The sequence below is a fragment of the Macrobrachium rosenbergii genome, chromosome 6 (assembly GCF_040412425.1).
Source record: "Macrobrachium rosenbergii isolate ZJJX-2024 chromosome 6, ASM4041242v1, whole genome shotgun sequence".
Lineage (NCBI taxonomy): Eukaryota > Metazoa > Arthropoda > Malacostraca > Decapoda > Palaemonidae > Macrobrachium > Macrobrachium rosenbergii.
In genome coordinates this window covers 58,364,012-58,384,582 of record NC_089746.1, presented here as the reverse complement: position 1 = coordinate 58,384,582, position 20,571 = coordinate 58,364,012, and the positions used below count along the sequence as shown (strand labels likewise).

At 36.9% G+C, this 20,571-nt stretch overlaps 1 protein-coding gene across 1 annotated transcript in view; it reads left to right on the top strand.

The window, feature by feature from the left end:
- The first annotated feature begins 12,142 nt into the window (after window positions 1-12,142).
- The window catches only part of LOC136839855 (transcription factor MafB-like), a 9,556-nt gene continuing 1,127 nt past the window's right edge, over window positions 12,143-20,571 (top strand). Inside the window, exon 1 of the mRNA XM_067106185.1 lies at window positions 12,143-12,195. Coding sequence (XP_066962286.1) covers window positions 12,143-12,195 — 53 coding nt within the window. The remainder of the gene's footprint in view (window positions 12,196-20,571) is intronic.

Here is a 20,571-nt window from a genome sequence, read left to right as displayed (position 1 = left end):
CTCTGCCATAACGAGTCAGTTATTTCCTTAGATGTCATTTAGTGTAGTGATGTTAGCAATCATTTTTAAAAGAATTTTTAAAAAATGAGAGCTCATATTTTCAGTGCATTCAGAATTCAGACATGTCATTCACTTAGACTTAATGAACGTGCCTCTTAAAAGGATTTTATTCAGCAGCCTCTATTAGAAATTTCAGGGCAAGTAAAATATTTCGATTCAGTTTAGAGGAATTTGACTTCAAATTACTACTACTACTACTACTACTACTACTACTACTACTACTACTACTACTACTACTACTACTGCTGCTGCTGCTGCTGTTGCTGCTGCTGTTGTTAATAATAATAATAATAATAATAATAATAATAATAATAATAATAATAATAATAATAACACATTTCATAAGATTTTTTCACATTTTTGCAATGTGATCTCTTGATGATGAATATTCCTGTTCCCTTCCAGGCCAAGTTTCGAGGCTGAATACTCAGCGTTTTAGAAGAGGAAAACATCCAACATTGCACGAGAACCCCGTTCCAACAATAAATCCTGGTATCCCATAATTGCCTAGAAGTTCACGCCACGTTCTCGCATTCCAAAATGAATTATTCCGAGACGCAAAGTTGAATATATGCAGAGCCCAGTGCTAAATTCTTGCTGAAATGAAAAGCCGGGTGTCTCCGTGAAATATTGTCGAGGCAGGAGGCAGAAGGGGAAAAATTTTACATTTAAAATAATGAACGATTTCGGCGAGGAATGTCTTCCTTTGAAAGAGAGAGAGAGAGAGATGGCTAATGTTGCAGGCTAAGTCTATGAAAATCTTAAATAACTTGTAAATTTACTTGGAGACCAATTATTAAACAATCTTTCTCATTTATTTTCATAGATACTAATACGAATGTATGCCAGCGTCATTATAAAAATGTGCAAATAAAAATTCATAGCTCTGTATCAGAGAATGTGAGTGAGAGTGTATAAACAATGCATTCCACTTAACATCTTTACTGATGTACTAGGATGATGTGTACTCAGGAAAAACACTCAGTTTTACACATATACAGTGTATATATATATATATATATATATATATATATATATATATATATATATATATATATATATATATATATATATATATATATATATATATGTGTGTGTGTGTATATACATAAAGGAGCCCATAAACATCCAACAGGGTAGATTTTAAAGTGTTATATTTCGTACTCAGGAAAAACATTCAGTTTCACACATATACAGTGTATATATATACAGTATATATATATATATATATATATATATATATATATTATATGTGTGTGTGTGTATGTGTGTGTGTGTGTATACATAAAGGGAGCCCATAAACTACCAACAGGGTAGATTTTAAAGTGTTATATTTCGTTGACAACTGTCTCCCTCAAGTGACAGATAATTCATTACCTGTCAGTTGAGGGAGACAGTTTTCTCGAAATATAACGCTTTAAGATCAACCCTTTGGTTTATTTATGGTCTAACTTTATTAGATGGAATTCTGTTTTAACTGAAAATATTATATATATATATATATATATATATATATATATATATATATATATATATATATATATATATGTATGTACTGTATATATAATATGTATACATGTGTTTGTGCATATATGTGTGTGAGCTCATGTTTATATATATATATATATATATATATATATATATATATATATATATATATATATATATATATATATGTATGTGTGTGTGTGTGTGTGTGTGTGTATATGTGTGTGTATACAGTATATACACGAGTACATATATATGTGTGTGTTTGTGGATGTATCTATAGACAGATTAATAGATATGTTCCTCTTCCCAGCTTCTATCTAAACAAAGGATTCCCTTCATAATCCTCCTCCGGCTTAGTCTATTCTGGCTATTCTTGTCCATTAATTGTGCCACTCATCTATCCATCTCCAAGAATCACTTCTTTTGAAGAGTTCCCCCCGGCTAAGGATTCCTTGAAACTCTCCTAACAATAAGCCTGTCAGTTTTTCTGACAATTTGTTCGTCCTGCCTTCTCTCTCTCTCTCTCTCTCTCTCTCTCTCTCTCATTCAGTGACACTCGCACTATTTATGGGCTATTTTTTCTTTCCTCTGTTATCGAGACTTCTTCTCTCATCAGGTCAATTCAACAAACTTGGTTGCAAATGAGCTTTGGTCTCCTCACTAAATTTCATTATGCTCTGGATGCTATATTCCATGACTTACAATTGTCATACCTTTTCTCACTCAAGATCCTTGAAAGTATTTGCTTAATATCATCATTAAATTCAGTCTCTTGCGCATCGGTGACTTAAACAGTATCGTTGTATGTTACCTATTATGTTATTCCATTCTTCCATCATTTCTCCTTTCGTTTTCGCGCTCTTGTTTGGCTTTTGTTTCTGATATTTATTATGAAATATTTATCACTGAATTATGCAAAGTTTAACTGAAAGGAGATCTCTGCTGTTGTTTGTATTTTGGGCTATAATATAGGTTGGGACCGAGTAAGCACTGTTTCCAGATCTCGAGGGGTACCATAGCCTCTGAACCACGGTCTTTCTCACTCCTTAATTTAGAGTACCCTCAAACGCACGTTTAAATACTTAACAATTTATCTATCTGTTTCATTTTTAGTTTTCTGTAAAAGAAAATTATTGTGCCGGCTTTGTCTGTCCGTCCGCCCTCAGAATTTAAAGACTACTTAGGCTAGAGGGCTGCAAATTGGCATGCTGATCATCCACCCTCCAGTCATCAAACATACCAAATTGCAGCCCCCTAACCTCAGTAGTTTTTATTTTATCTAAGGTTAAAGTTAGCCATAATCGTGCATCTGGCAGTAATATAGGACATGCCACCACCACCGTGGTTAAAGTTTCATGGGCAGCGGCTCACACAGCATTATACCGAGACCACCGAAAGGTACATCTGTTTTCGGTGGCCTTGATTATAAGCTGTACAGAAAACTTCGGTGCATTTTTTACTTGTTATTTAACAGCGTCATCCCAGACATCACTGGTGACAAACTTTCAACGGGCCTCGTGATAGGCCTAGGTGACAATGAGGCTTAAGATGGCGGAAGAGTTGCTGAATGAGCGATAAGTATCCTGAAAGAAACCTCACAAATTTGAAATGTGTATGTAGATATAGTTTTCTTATCAATATCCGTTTACCCCCATAGGTGGCGTCTCCACAGCCAAGTTCCCTCTTTAGGAGTTAAATCAAGGCTGAGGTTCCTATGCAGGAAACTTACACTATATATATACATATATGTGTGTATATATGTGTGTATATGTGTATACATATATATATGTATATATATGTATATATATATATGTGTATATATACCGGTATATATATGTATGTATATTCAGATGACCACAGGGGAACAGAAACACTGTTTACATATCCTGACCGGTTTCGTCTCTTTATCTAAGACATCATCTTACTGTACATCTGCATAGTTACGTCACGTTTCATTGTGATTTTACACACACACACACACATATATATATGTATACATGTACTGTATGTATGTTTGTGTGTGTGTCTGTGTGTGTGTTTTGTATGAGTATATGTATATATATATATATATATATATATATATATATATATATATATATATATATATATATATATATATATTTTCAAAGAGAGTCGTTCTTCCAGTCGGCGTTTTTAATCCTCCGCTGAAAGAGTAATCTCTCGGAAGGATTACCTGCAATTGTCCTTCCAACGGGCGGTTGCAAAAGAAATGCCGAGTGGAGCTTATGGACTACTGTACGTGCCATTGCAAAGGAATCGTCCTGTTAGTTTGTGCGTTATTAATACATACGATATATATATATATAATATATATATATAATATATATATATATATATCGGGGAACATGCACAATTGTTCCGCATTAGTACAATTACCGAACGGATACTATATATATATATATATATATATATATATAATATATATATATATATATATATATAGTTTATGTTATATATATATATATATATATATATATATATATATATATATATATATATATATATATATATATATATATATATATATATATATATATATATATACTGTATATATATATACTTACACATTTAGATATATATATTTATATATATGTTTGTGTGTATGTATATATGAGTATATGTGTGTACGTATGTATGTTTAATATGGATGATGATGTTGGAGATGATGACAAATACTTCCATTTCAAATTTTACCAGTGAACGCAAAAACTATTTTCAATAGATATTTTCCATAAATAACATAAATTACATACCCAAAACAGGTCCCTTATACTTTTTCCAATGCCAAAAAAAAAAACATTAAATTTTTCCTAGACCTCCAACGTATCAACCAACGGACAGCTCTGTTCATAACGCCACTTTGAAATAAAAAAAGAAAATAAAAAAAAACTCTCTAAAGATGCCATTGTCTCCTCGATCATTAAAGCATAATAAACGGTGAAAGTCTTCTCATTACGGAGGTGGCGTCTCTCTCCCCGATACAAATGACCCTTAATCGCCTTCATCGCTCACAAAATCGATTCCAGAAGCAGAAATTCTTCGCGAGTTACTTAATCGTTGCGCCGTGATTCATCCGAGAGAGGAAGTTATGGCAGAAGTTTTAGGTTTAATTTCACTAGCAATTATTTGTCCCCTTCTGACAAAGGCGGGAAGATAATAGTTTTTCTTCTCCGCCTGGACCTTCATTTGTTTGTGCTTTTGTCCGTCCGACCAAGGTTAAGAGAGACAGGTCTGCTCACTTAGCCCAAAATCCCCCATGTAGGCGGAGCTTTGTCTACCTCGTTATTGCGTCAGCCGGTGAATTGCCGTAATGGGTGGGTACCTCTAAGATACGTCATCGCATACGTAGTTACCCCGGGCGGGAGGCGACTCCGCCCAACTGGGTAGACTTTGTCTCTCTTGGCCTTGCGTCCGATTGTCCGGCTATCAGTCTGTCTCGCCTACCTTGTCATCGGCAATTTCCCCTACGCTGTTGAAGGTATTTCAGACAACCCTGTCTGTCTTCTCGACAGCATGTCTACCACAATTACTCCCGCGTTAGAACTTCCTGTCTTGATTATATTCATTTGCATTTCAGTGGCTCCCAGATCTCAATGCGACTCATTACCACGCGTATCTGACCTGTATAAGTTAATTCCACGTATAATTTCCTCCTTATTTCTTGGTCCGGGAAAAACATGAGCGCATAGTTTTTCAAATGAATTTCGAAATCTAACAGGTTTTTTTTAAATAGCCCGGGAGTGACGTAAATGTAAGTTTATATATAAAAAAAAGTCTGTTCTATAAATGGTAGCCATTCTATCTTATCTGTCATCCATTTCAAAATAAAAAACAAAAACTGTAATAGTCACTTTCCATTTTCCAATTTCAAGCTGTTGAGCTTTACTTTATACTAAAACGTTGGCTGTCCTAACGCTCGCTTTTCCTTTAAATTCGGTCGGACTGAAGCTGAAATTCATGATGAAGTATTTGCTGTGTAAATTGTAGTTTGGCAAAACCTCCATCGTGAACCAAGTTTATCCCTGAATACGTAATGAGACGGGCAGACTTTGGCCTAAGTTTTATATCCACTATTTCTGAAAGAGTCGAAAAGTTTAAGGGTAAATATTTGCTGCATCATTTTTGGTGAATTTCCATGCTGATATTTCTGGCAGTTTTTATCGCCGATGTCTTGATAACTATTACTGACAACTTTTTGGGAGAATATCTTCAGTTTTATTCATATTGTGAAGATTTTCAGCTAAAGTATGTTAAGTCTCTCGAAGCACGCTTTTGTTTAAGTGGCCGAGCTTCAATTATGAAATAGTCAAAATGTAAAATGGTCAGCGTCAAAATAGTTTAATTCATTAAAAATGGTTACTACGTGCGTTTCGTTTTTTAATTTGTGCATAATTGCCCGTTCTACCAAAATGTAAAACCATTTATATTGTTTTACAAAAATTATACATAACAAAATTTCCCTTATTCAGTTTGAAAGATGATCAAGAATGTGTGGGAAAAGAGTGGAACTGTATCATCGAATCCAATCATTTAGGGTTCCGAAAATTTGTTGTAGGCTCATTTGCATTTCAAAATCTTACCCCTAAATGTCATGTCTATACAATCATACTCACAAATGAGTGAAAATAAATCTCAATCTTGTTTGATATTATTGATTCATTTCAGAACTCCTTGTTCAATTTTCTCTCCTTGCCTTTGCCTACATTAATCCCATGACGCAATGTTTGAGAATTTGGAAACTGTGCCCCTCAGAGTTTTTTTTTTATTTTTTTTTTTTTTTTTTTTTTTTTTTTTTTACTTGAGAGCAAATCGTACCTTTTTTTTGTCTTGTCTTTATGTGTTGCACTTTCTCTCCTGAACTGCTTCCTCAGTTCTGTGTGAGACTTACCTGTCACTTTATGTAGTTTTACTTCTATTTCTGGGAATGCTCTGAAAGTACAGTTGCCTCTGTAGAATGGAATCAAAGTTACGAACCCTAAATTCAACTGTTTTGATCATACAGTTATACTATTCACTTCCAGACTGAGAGATTCTCTGCATTCCTCGGTGCTTCATTAAAATTTAACCTGCCTCATCATAAGAGTCATGGTTGCCATCACTTTCTAAATCCTCCAACACACTGTTTTGCAATGGTTTAGCCTAATATGTGCAGCCATGTGTGGTATTTGTATATTTTACTTTGGGGATGAGACAAGGATCTCGAAACGTAGGCCGTGAGGAATAAAGGAAAACCATGTACCAAGCTGCCTGCTTTGGTGCCTTCTTATACACTGTGTGTGTGTATATATATGTGTATATATATATATATATATATATATATACATATATATATATATATATATATATATATATATATATATATATATATATAAATATATATATATATATGTATATATATATATATATATATTATATATGTGTATATATATATACACACATACATATATATCCCAAATATTGAGCCGCAAATACCATTCAGCACAGGATTATATTTATAGACGGTTATATATAACTTTCTTCCGGACAGTTATCGAAATAAAAGAGATAGGTGACCTCAATGATCATCGGCCATGGCTGCCCACCCTCCCATTTTTCATCCTATAACGCCACTTCCCTCTTATCCCTCTCCTCAATATCATCAATATCCTTCAAGATCCTTTCCTGAAGGATATCGTCTCGAGGTTTTCACCTTCTTTGTTTTCTTTTAGTTATCGAATGAGCGGCTTCTCTCACGATCGCCAGACCGGATGTTTTCCTTTCCTTCCCTTCTCGTAGCTCCCTCCTTCTTATCGCCTGGTTGGGATGGGATGGGATGGGAGGTGGGTGGAAGAGGGTACGGGAGAATGAGAGAGAAGGATGGAAAGCGTTCCGATAACGAAGGACAGGGCAAAGTGGGAAGATTGGGGCAGACCCAAATGCTATCTAAGGCTTACCCTTTTTTAAAAAGCAGACTTCCATTTTCTCATGTGATCTTTCTCACCAAAGCCTAGGCGCTCGCCTTTATTATTATTATTATTATTATATATTATTATTATTATTATTATTATTATTATTATTATTATTATTAGGTTTTGGACATCTCTTCGTGTCTCTTTTGTTTAACAATTTCACTTTTCCATTGCTGAAAATACTGTCTGCCATTTCTTTGTCTTTAAAAGAAGAAAATTAATTTAAATAAAAATTATATTATTTTCCAAAGAATAATTACTAGCATTTGATTCCACTGAATGTTTGCCATATTCGGTTTAATTGCGTATTTAATAATCATTTTTATTTTTGATGTTGGCATCACTTTCCATCTTCTTTTGGCAATCTCACTTTTTAAATACTAAAGTAAAATTATGTCTGCTAAGGTAACGTCAAAGGTGTCTTGGTGAGATCTCATGATTCAGAGGGCTAATTTCCCCGCCAGTTTCAAAACCTCAATTGCAGCTTCATGTTGAATCATAAACTCATTCAGCACATATTTGTCACCTCCTGCTTAGATTTTAGCTGTAGAAAAACAGATTGCCAAACACAGCGATGAAGCACAGAAATTTAAGGACGAATTGCAGGTTTTAGTTTTTGCAAAAGAAAACTATTGTGCCTTCTTGTCTGTCCGGCCTCACTTTTTTTGTCCGCGCTTTTACTGTCCGCTCTTAGATCTTAAAAAGTACCGAGGCTAGCGGGCTGCAAATTGGTATGTTGATCATTCACCCTATGACCCTTTCTTCTCTTTTGAGGCTTTGGAAATAAAGGCAATAATCGACTATTCCACTGGTCCTCAAATTTCAAAAATAATGGAGACAGTGTGAAACATCGCTGTCACCTTGTCGTTGTATGATGTCACGCCCTCAGAGGTATGACATGGACTTCGCAGTTCTTGCTGTCTAACCACTCCAACCTCTTTTCTCGAGTCCCAAGTGGCCATAAGAGCCCAGGTTGCTTGACTTGACAGCCTAAATTTCATAAAATCAAAATCACGGTTTGGTGGTCCCGAATTCAAACACCTTTCAAGGTTACGTGTGTGATGCCAGGGAAGTCTCATGGATATGAGACTTCCCTGACAACACACCAGTAACTTTGACGTCTCTGTGGACGTCAGGTACTTTGCGTAAATCCATCATTCCCGTTGTTGCGAGGGAACCAGTAATTACACAACCACCACAGAGGCCTTTCACGAGACAGAGTCCAGCTCCCCACTGCTTCGATTCAAAGGGAGGCAGCGGTATAACTTGCTTAGAGGCGCCCGGGGCGGACTCTGAGAGTGCCGCCCCATTCCCGTGCTAAAAAGTACTTGAGTGGTGAAAATTAAACGCACATTCTAAGCCTTAACATCTCAATAATTTGTTTTATTTCATAAAGCTAAAACAAAAACAACACAGCAGATTTACAACGGAACCCTACGAGCTTTGTTAGAAGTGAATTCACTACTAGCATCATCAGAGTCCAACTGATTGGTAAATCTAGAATTATGCCAGACCAGACCTTCTCAAAAGATGCCGGAGTTCCGCACCCCGAACCCCCCGGGACGGTGTCGCCCACCCAGACGGTGCCACCAGGAACGGACCTCCCCCCCTTAGTTACGCCACTAAAGGGAGGAGTCCTTCCAGTGGGCGCTTTTCGTTCAAGTTTGAATTGTACGAGGCCGAAAATTATTGGAGCGTTAAGGATTGCGAAGTACCCTTCAGTAGAAACTGCCGGATACGCGCAGTAAATGGATAGTTGAAAGGAATGCCTTATTTGCGATGATTTCGAAGGAAAGAACTTGCATCGAGAGAGAGAGAGAGAGAGAGAGAGAGAGAGAGAGAGAGAGAGAGAGATGGAAGGCGTTGTGTAACGAGCGTATTAGTAGAATAATTTTCTTTTTTTTCATTTTGTATGTAGAAGAAAAGAGCTTGAAACCGTCAGAGAGAGAGAGAGGAAGAGTTAGAACAAACGAGAGAGATAATTTTCTATTTCTTTTTATTTGGTATGAGAAGAAATGCAGAGAGATAAAAGAGAGAGAGAGAGAGAGAGAGAGAGAGAGATGGAAGGCGTTATGTAACAAACGTATTAGTAAAATAATTTTCTATTTTTTATATATGGTATGTAGAAGAAAAGCACTCGAAGCCATAAAAGAGAGAGAGAGAGAGAGAGAGATGGAAGGCGTTATGTAACAAACGTATTAGTAAAATAATTTTCTATTTTTTTTTATTTGGTATGTAGAAGAAAAACACTCGAAGCCATAAAAGAGAGAGAGAGAGAGAGAGAGAGAGAGAGAGAGAGAGAGAGATGGAAGGCGTTCTGTAACAAACGTATTAGTAAAATAATTTTCTATTTTTATTTATTTGGTATCTAGGAGAAAAGCACTCAGAAGCCATAAAGAGAGAGAGAGAGAGAGAGAGAGAGAGAGAGAGAGAGAGAGAGAGAGATGGAAGGCTTTGTGTAATAAACGTATTAGTAAAATAATTTTTCTGTTTTTTATTTGATATTTAGAAGAAAAGAACTTAAAATCATAAGAGAGAGAGAGAGAGAGAGAGAGAGAGAGAGAGAAGGCTTTATGTAACAAACGTATTAGCTAAATCATTTTCTATTTTTTGTTTGGTATTTAGAAGAAAAGAACTTGAAACCATAAAAGAGAGAGAGAGAGAGAGAGACTCCACCGCCAAATTCTGACCGACGCAAACAAACCTAGCCTTGAGAGACGAAGAGACGAAAAATAAACCAAGCGAGAGATGCCGGGGAGACGAGAGACTCTGGGAAGAACGTGAGAGATGAAGAGGACGATCTTATAGGATGCTGGGATGAGAACGACATCCATCACATCCCGGACACGGGAGATAATAGGTCCTAATGACCGCCGGAAATCAGGTCATCATTCTGATTCCTCACTCAGGGCTCCTCCTCCTCCTTCCTCCTTCCTCCTACATCCTACATCCTCCTTCTCCTCCCTGTAATGAACCTGGCGCTTCTGAGGGTCATGGTAGTGATGATGGCGATGATGAAGAGGAATAGGGGAGTGAAGAGGAGGAAAAATTTGATGGAGGTGATGATGATGATGATGATGGGAAGGAGGAGGGGGAGGAGGAGGAAAACTTTGATGAAGGTGATGATGATGATTTGATGATGATTGTGATGAGAAGAGGGGAGGAGGAGGAGGATGAGGAAAACTTTGATGAAGGTGATGGTGATGATGAGGATGATGAGAAGGGGGATGAGGAAGAGGAGGAGGAAAACCCTGATAAAGGTGATGATGATGATTTGATGATGATGATGATGATGAGAGGGGCAGGAGGAGGAGGAAAACTTTGATGAAGGTGATGATGATGATTTGATGATGATGAGAGGGGCAGGAGGAGGAGGAAAACTTTGATGAAGGTGATGAAGATGATGATGAGATGAGGGGGGGAGGAGGAGGAGGAGGAGGATGATGATGAGAAGGGGTGGGAGGAGAAGGGGGAAAACTTTAATGAAGGTGATGATGATGATGAGAAGGGGTGGGAGGAGGAGGAGGAGGAGAAGGGGGAAAACTTTGATGAAGGTGATGATGATGATAATGAGAAGGAGGAAGAAGAAAACTTGGATGAAGGTGATGATAATGATATGATGATGATGAGGAGGAGGAGGAAGAGGATGATGATAAGGAAAAGGGTGAGGAAGAGGAAAACTACGGTGATGATGATGATGATGAAGAGGGGGGGAAAGAGGGAAAACTATGGTGATGATGATGATGATGGTGAAAAGGGGGAGAAAGTGCGAAAACTATAGTGTTGATGATGATGATGATGGTGAAAAGGGGGAGAAAGAGGAAAACAATGATGATGATGATGATGATGATGATGGTGAAAAGGGGGAGAAAGAGGGAAATCTATGGTGATGATGATGATGGTGAAAAGGGGAAAAAAAAGGGAAAACTATGGTGATGATGATGATGATGAAGATGATGATGATGGTGAAAAGGGGGAGGAGGAGGAAAAAGTATGATGATGATGAAGATAAGAAAACTTTATATTGATGATCTCCCCCCTGAATTGAACTGGCACTTCTGATGAAGATGATGATGATAGGGAAAGCTATTTTAAGAACGGCTGATGATGATATTGTGATGGGGAAACTGTTTTTGATGAAAGCTAAGATACAAACGATGGAGATGATAATGAAACGGGGAAAACTACTAGAAAGAAAGTTTAATGATGATGGTGATGCAAAAAACCATGATAGAGATTATGGTGACGATGGAGAAGTAATGATGATGATATTAGTGATGCTGATAGTGATGAGAAAAGCTGAGATTAAGGTGACAGTGAGGATAATGATGACGAGGAAACATGTGATTCAGATGACAATGATAGTAATTGTGATGGGGAAGTTAATGGTGATGGTAACAGTATGATAAAGGAAATCTTAGATAAAAAATTATAGTGATAATAATAGTGCTAAAAAACGCTATGATAAATGATAAAAATGATGATAACAGCTACGATATATAAGAGGGTGATGATAATGGTAATAAAAAACGCCAAAAATCACGACAGCAGTGATAAATGTGATGATGAAATCAATTATAACAAAAGTGACGCTAATTTGCATGTGGAAAACAATAAAAGAGATGACTGATGACAATGGTGATGAGTACAATTGCGATGAGAATGACGGTTATTGGTGATGAGGAGAATCATGAGAACGAAGTAAAAACGATGATGGTAATTTAATGATGATGATGAGGATGATGATGATGATGATGATATCTAAACTTGGTCAACGAATAATAATATGAGGGAATTGTTATTTCAAGCTCAAATTATTATGAATAAGAAGTATTTAACTGAAGTAGGCAAAATATATATCGATGAAAATTAATAAACAAGATTAGGGTTAGACCAGGGCTATTATTATTATTATTATTATTATTATTATTATTATTATTATTATTATTATTATTATTATTATATAAATTACGAATGGGTGCAGTCTACGTGACCTACGAGATAGAAGCTCCTGGCAACCGTTGCCCCTGGGAATTCTTTACATGGAAACCTAATACTGGCAGCAAAATCTGAGCTATAAGCAGCTTTCATTCTGGTTCGAAGAAAATAAGGTCTCAGGTAGCTTCCTTAACTTTGTTTACTTGGAAGAAGAAAATGAATGTTGGATTTAAAATTGATATTGCGACAGAGTGTAGGTTATTTCGGGATTATGTTGAAACCTGTTCGTTAATGAGACAAGGCATCTATTTAATTATTTATTGAAGAGATCCGTATGATTACGTAAGCCTTGGATATGAAAACATCAGTTCTATATAAGAACGAGTAGATATCACACATAGCTAGAGGAGTTTTGTGTGGAAATACTTAACAGAAAGAGAACAGTCAATGTCAGGCAAGTGCGCTAATTTACTATACTTAGTTTTGTCACTGATATTATCAAACAGAAAAATACCAGAACTGGATTTTTTCAATTTTAAATTTGAAAGAAAATGGTGTGGTAAGAGTAACCCACCCTGGGTTTACTGAAAGGTTTTAAAAAGGATAAAAGGTTTTTCATTAGGGGCGCTGGGGCTTGCCAAGATTCAGATCGTGATTTCCATAACTTTTGAAGTAAATAAAACGCTGAATTATTAAGTTTGTAAAGAATAAGACGTTTCGTAAGATCTTGCGAGAAATAAGTCGTTGACTTTCAGAGCAAAGAATAAGACGATAACATTTCTTAGGGTTTCTGAGGCAAAGCAGTAAGAAAATCTTTTACAGTCAATAGGGATTAAGGCATTAAATAAAATCGTGAGAAGCAGCCGGGTTGAAATCAAAGGCAAGTCAGTGACTGTGACCAGAGATGCAATTCGGAAATCAATAGTCTTCGCTTTATTTTCACAGCTTCTGGGCAAAGCTTCCTTCGTTTTCCTCTTCTTTCTCCGTAGGGGAGTAGTGCCGTCAGTGCACCTCACGGGGTGCACTGTAGGCGTGACTAAAGGCTCTTTGCAGCGTCCCTTCGGCCCCGAGTTGCAACCCCTTTCATTCCCTTTACTGTACCTCCTTTCATATTACCTTTCTTCAATCTTGCTATCCACCCTCTCCTAACAATTAGCCTATTTCAAAGTGCAACTGCGAGGTTTCCCTCCTGTTACACCTTTAAAACATACCTACTCTCAATTTCCTTTCCAGCGCTGAATGACCTTATAGTTCTCAGTGCTTGGCCATTGGCCTAAACTCTATATTTCATTTCATTCCGTTTTCCTCCTCTTCGCGTTCTTCTCTTCATCGGGATTTAGCTGGAGAAGTGTATCGTATTACCCAACCCACTGACATTTGCACTTGAGTATAATAATAGTTTAGAAATTATACGACTTCACTGTTCTATAATTCTTCCCTTTCTGTTAATGTATAAATGTTTATCAACTCTAAGAATTTGTGATTCATTCTTCATTATTTCAGTTCCTCTTTGTCTTAAATGCATTGTATATTCTCGGTATGCTCCGTTTTCGAGCGAATGGCATTTTAGATTGGTTTTATATGAGTGTTTGCTCATCAGAATAACAACAGTAATAAAACTGATAACAATAGTTATGGTTATCATCCGACGTAAATACCGTTGACAACATCATTAAGGAACGAAACAAAAATCAAAAGAATCACATAACACTGCATAAAATTCTCGAATGTAATTAATCAAATGCGGAGATATTAATGAGCAACATACTGGAATACGAACTGCCTCGTTTTTATTCGGAGTTAATCCTCACATAATAGGGTAATATCATTGTCGGATTTCAATCACTTGTTTGCGGAATAAAAAGGGATTTATGATCCGGGATCACGATGGAATTCACGAGGCATCAAAAATATTTATCTATTTTTACGTTGAATGAACAGAACGGGGAATCAACACTCTCTTTATTTTCGTTATTTTGTCTATTCTGCAATTCTGCCATTGGTTCTGTATAATAATATATAATAGAGGTAAAGAAAATATATTTCAGATTATATGACAGTCCCATTTTAGACATGGGGCATGGGTGAATGCCCCCGGGTAGTTGGTGGTGCCGTTTAGGGTTGAGCTATTGGGAGGAAACGCTAACAGTTTACAGAATGGAATATTAGATGTTAGGGAACAAAATATGTTATCCAAGACCTGTCTGAACAATTGATAGCTGGAGAAAAAACTAAATTTTAACAGCTGGGATAAAGGATTCATTTCGTTAACCATTTCATTCGTTTTTCTATCTTTCTCCTTTCATGTTTGTTTATCATTCTCTTCTGTTATTATCGAGAAGGGATATCAGAGATAATCAGGAAGGAAACTTATTGATGTTATCGTTTTATCATATTTTACTTAACTGAAGGCAGTATCTGTGCCGCTATTTTGTGGGTGCTGAGTCATCGTAGGTACTACATTTAGCCACAATACTTAGTTCATACCTTTGGCTGTGCTATGGCTTTAATGCCATAGCCTCTGTGCCATAACCTCAGTGCCATAACCTCTGTGCCATCACCTCAGTGCCATAGCCTCTGTGCCATAACCTCAGTACCATAGCCTCTGTGCCATAACCTCAGTGCCATAACCTCTGTGCCATCACCTCAGTGCCATGGCCATAACCTCAGTACCATCAGCCTCAGTGTCCTCAGTACCATAGCCTCTGTGCTATAACCACCTCAATGCCATAACCTCTGTGCCATAACTGTCATAGACTCTGACATCACTCAGTGCCATAGCCTCTGTGCCAACCTCAGTGCTATGGTCTGTGCCATCACCTCAGATCATACACTCACCTTCACCTCAGTGTCATACACTCTGTACCATAACCTCAATGCCATAACCTCTGTACTATAACTATACATTCATATATATATATATATATATATATATATATATATATATATATATATATATATATATATATATATATTTGTAGAGATTACCTGTTCTTTGAAAAATAAAAGATGATGATGATTTTAATTATATGGAGAAGATGGGTATTAATCGAAATATCTATTTGTATTAATATCAAGGCCTATGCAACTCTTGTTTTTTAACTGGTTTAAAATATTATATTCTTAAAAGTCCTTCAGCTCGCTTTTGGTGTATAATTTTTTCATTCATAAGGTAACTTGAAGTGCAAGAATGTTTAGATGACTTCGTATGCTTTCTGGCCAGAAATTGTTAATATAGAGATGTGAATGCTAAGTGTAATGTATTTATAGTCCTAGGAACAAAATCTTGGCATTAACGAAAGAATAATTGCATAGGCGAGTATTTGCTAGTAAGCCATAATTTTTGAAGCGGTTAAGGACTATAACTAAAATTATTTTATTTTTATGAAAATCCAAATATTCCTCATATCGATGGATGCATTCTACTTTTGTATTTACTGATTTACATTTTTTTTCAGCGTTGAGGTGTAAAAACAATCATATATGACTATTTCAAATTTTATGGTGTCATTGGAAGCACTAGTAATGTTATGACAACTTTTTCGTTTTTTTTTTATTTAACATTTAAACTGAGGTTTGATGATGATTTTTGTTGTCAAATGCATCGGCGATGAGTGAACGAAAGTTTTGGAAATGTTTCGTGACTGTTTTTCCGAAATTTGGCTGCACGTGATATTTTCTTATAGTTTTGAAATATATGTCAGATTTCGCTCCTAAGAAACATACGATGGCCTTATTGTTTGCAATAATCGTGTTTTCGCATTGATATAATAGATAAATATGGAGCATGTTAGTTGCCAGTTCGTGAATTTTGAACGAACTCCTACAAGCATGTCGTATCACCTAAGAGCATAGCTGTGCCAGAAGCCTCAAATTTGTTCTAATCTTCATTAATGCCTTTAAAACACAAAAGCATTATTCATAAAACGTCCTTTCTTGTGTATCCGGATTTAAGACTGGCATAAGATTAAAATCTCTCGTGGTAAAGTTACTTTATCGATGTTATGGTTAACAACATCCAAAGCAGACGATCGCAAACTCTCTACATCAATCACCTGCTGTTGGTGGCGAATGTGTGTATGTGTGTGTATGTGCGTATGTAGTATATGAGTGGATTAGAGGGCGACACTCCGCGTAATTGCTCGTGTTTATACTCGACTCATTTCCGTAATGGGTCCCCCGGAAGAGAGTGACAGTTTAATCCACATAACTGTCGCTTCTGAAACCAACGGTTTTCAAGGTAATTGTGCAGTCGGTTGGTAGCCGAGTTCTCTCGGCATTGTTTTGTGCTGTTGGAAGTCGGTTCTGTTCGTTTTTCTAATAGCCTGTGAAGCCTTCGTGGCCCCGTTCTTACTTGACATGCTGAGATCAGGGCAGACATTGCTCCTGACAAGGAAAATATTCGGAATCACAAGACTGAGGAAAGTGCGTCATTCCACAGATTGGTGACCAGTATTCGATTCCAGAAATGGGATGAAGAGGGAAAAATGGACATCTTCCATAAAATTCCTCCTTTGACCTATTCAGTGGATAAGATAACTTGTTTTAGTCGACTATTAAGGGTCGCAGCTTGAGTGGAGAGAGAGAGAGAGAGAAAGAGAGATAGAAACATCAGACGGGAGTATTATCCGCCCCGTCAAAATCGCCCCCGACAGTTCCGATAAACGCCGAAGTGGGGGGCCTCGGACTATCGAGCCTAATATTTCACCCGGACCTTCGGACTGTCGTGATGAAATTATCCGAAAAACGGAAGTTAGATATTCACCCCTTCGTGATGAAATTATGAATTAGATATTCAAGTAAGATATCAAAAGTAACGGTTTTTTACTGTTGTTAACTTCATCCTGTTTCGTTCAATTCTGTTACAAGTAGACCTGAAAAACAGATGCAGCACCTTAGCTTTTCTACAGATATGAAAACATCAACATAAGCTTAACGCTAAAGGGAGCGAATGCTTCACGGCAAAGAGAACGCAAGCCTTATGCTAATGGAACCAAATCTGGACGCCAACACTTACGGAAACAAAGCTTTAGCGCTAAAGGGAGCGAAAGCTTGGGTCTAAAGGGAACAAAGAGTTCTCTGGTATGTGCAGAGAACTGTGGTATCGTAACACCTCAAACAAGAAAGGAGATACAGACACTGGGTGATACAAATGGCTAGTACCAACTCAGTGGGCTCAGGATAACAATGTGAGTTTCTTGTTGCAAAATGTGACATAACGTGAAAATAAGAATCCGTATCAAATATAATTATGAATTAAGATGCACAAAACTAAATGATTCAGACACATGAAAGCAATCATCTGTTTTCCGATAAAATTATTAAGTAAGAAGCAGAAATGAGAAACAGTCTTTGGAATCCCTTGTATTTTAATCAGATTAAGGAGTTGTGGAATCTCGTACCCCGTAGCACTAAAAATTCGTCATCAAAAGCTGTTTATGCCTATGTCTATCAAACGGAAAAAACACCAGACTTAAAAGATAATTCTTTCCGTTACTCTCCGAAGCACATTGGTTAAACTATATTCTGTGGCTAACACACCGCAATCGCCCCCCACCCCCTCCTTTCCCTTTACAACAGTCCTAACCCCCCCCCCCCACAACCTCTAACCACTCCCCTGCCAATCATCATCCTAACCCAAAACGCTTCAAAGCTCGTGAAAAGATGTTTCAGAATATCAATCGACTTCTCGAAGCCCATTTTCCGTAGCTCGTTTTTCGCCACTTCTGTTCCTCAATCTTTGAGAGAACTTGGGGTCTCAACACGCAGACTCCTGTGAAGTGTAGAAGCGAAAATTAGATAATATGGTCGCGTTGGAAAGGCAAAAGCGAGAATGGTTCTGGAAATTCTGAAGGATGAGGATGGGTACTCTGGAAATTCTACCACAGGGTTTTGTATGAAGGAGAGAGAGAGAGAGGCAGAAACAAAGAGGGAGAGACAGAGACAAGGGAGAAATTGATAGAAAGAAAAATGATCTGTATTCGTGTGTGAGGTTAGAGAGCAACCTTTATTTAATGAAAATTTCTGGTATCGGATTGTGATATACAAAACGACCTCCTGTACTGCGATCGCGAGGAGTGTTGCGGGGAAGCAATGTTTTCATTCCTCGGCAATTTTCCTATTTGCCCTCTTTTCTTTCTTTTCACGACCCATACTCACCCCATCATGGTAGCCCACCTTTTATTGACTATAATTATATTTCCATTATATTTATGGGCCACTGGCATGGTAGCATTAATTTTGCATCAGTGGGAGTTATTGCATTATATGCACCGCATATTATCTTTTAGTATTTTATGCTTGATGGTACAATATCAATAAAATATATAGGTATCGCTGCAATTAAATTCTCAATACTTTGTCCTCTTATTTGGTACGAACCGTTTATTTGCTTAGCTAACATGATTTTCTTCAGCAGGTAATTATACAATAATTATTTGTTATTAATTATGCTTATCGAGTTTTACCAGTCTTCTCTTGGCATTATTGTCTACAGTTATCAACTCCGTTCAATCTAAGTAAATGGCTTATTCAATCATCATCATCATCATCATCATCATCATCATAAAACATTAGGAAATCACGAAAAAGGTTCTGCCAAAAACATCTCTATTCTCCCTTAACAGTTGGTTCCAAGAGTCCTCTAGAGAGAGAGAGAGAGAGAGAGAGCGAGATTCTTTTGAAAAAGATAAGAAAAAAGTGAAGATTCTGATCTAAGCCTTCAAAAGGCTCCCCTGCTCTTTCTCCTTTTTTTTTTTTTTTTTTTTTTTGTGGAGAAAATCCATCAACTTTCCCGATAGAACACGCTCGTCCTTAATGACTCTCTGTAGTCAAAGGGTCGCAACATTTTTCCAGTTTCGTTTCCATTATTTTTCGTTCATTGGAAGCTTTTCTTTATTCTTCTTCTTCCGTAAACTTTGCTCCTCGTAGGGGTTGCAACGACCTCCACTGTAGAAGAGAACCACGGGGTTTCCATGTTCTCTGTCCATACTATTTTCTTCGGATTTCTTTTCTTCCTCTGCGAAATTTGCATAGTCCGTCATTTTTTTTAAAGGCTCGTAGTCATTTTTCGAGATGTTCTCTATTATATTTTTGTATATATTCATTTTTTCCTCTCTCTTTTCTTTATTTATATGCAGGTTTAATGGGCCATCCATCAGAAAAGGATCATGAAATTTCAGGGTTGAAAAAAGTTCAGGAGAATATTTTAGGAAATCATATATCCATTAAAACTTTCTAATTAGCTATTTATCTGCTCGTTATCACCTTTAAACTTTCATTCTTCTGCTTGTCAACGGTGGAAGGCCTTCTGTTACTACTACTACTACTACTACTACTACTACTACTACTACTACTACTACTACTGCTATTGATAAATCTCTTTTTTTTTTTTGTATAGATTTCTTTGTTATCAAAATTATCAATTTAAAACTAAAGAAACAAATACCCACGCAAAAAAAATTTTTTTTTATTAAGTATATATTTTTAAGTTTATTTTGTGGCTCCAAAATAAATATATGTAGTGGAATCTCCTGGGACTTATCTAAATGAAGATTTTATGAAAATTCGCTAATAGAAATAAAGATGGAAATTCGCAAGGTTCTCTATAGATTTTTGCACTTTTAAAACCAACGTTGTTGTTTTTTCGGCGCTGTTTCAATCGTAATCATCATTGCTGAGTTCCTTGTTGCGGTTTATATCATTTATGTCCATATAAAGAGTTGCTACATAAGAATTTCCTGCCTTAGTTTTCTGTAAAAGAAATCTTTTGAGATGACGTTGTCTGTCCGCCCATTTTCTGTCCACCGTCCAATCAAACACACCAAATTGCAGCCCTCTAACCTCGGTAGATTTTATTTAATTAAGGTTAAAGATAGCCATGATCGTGCGTCTGGCACCACTATAGGTGACAAGAACACAGGCCACCACCGGGCCGTGGCTGAAAGTTTCATGCGCCGCGGCTGAGAGAGCTTCATGGTCCGTAGGAGGATGGTGCTGTCAGTGCACCTAACGGTAGGCATTAATTAAGGTTCTTTGCAGAGTCCACTTTCCTTCCTTTTACTGTACCTCCTTTCATAGTCTTTTACTTCCACCTTTCTCTCCACCGTTTCCT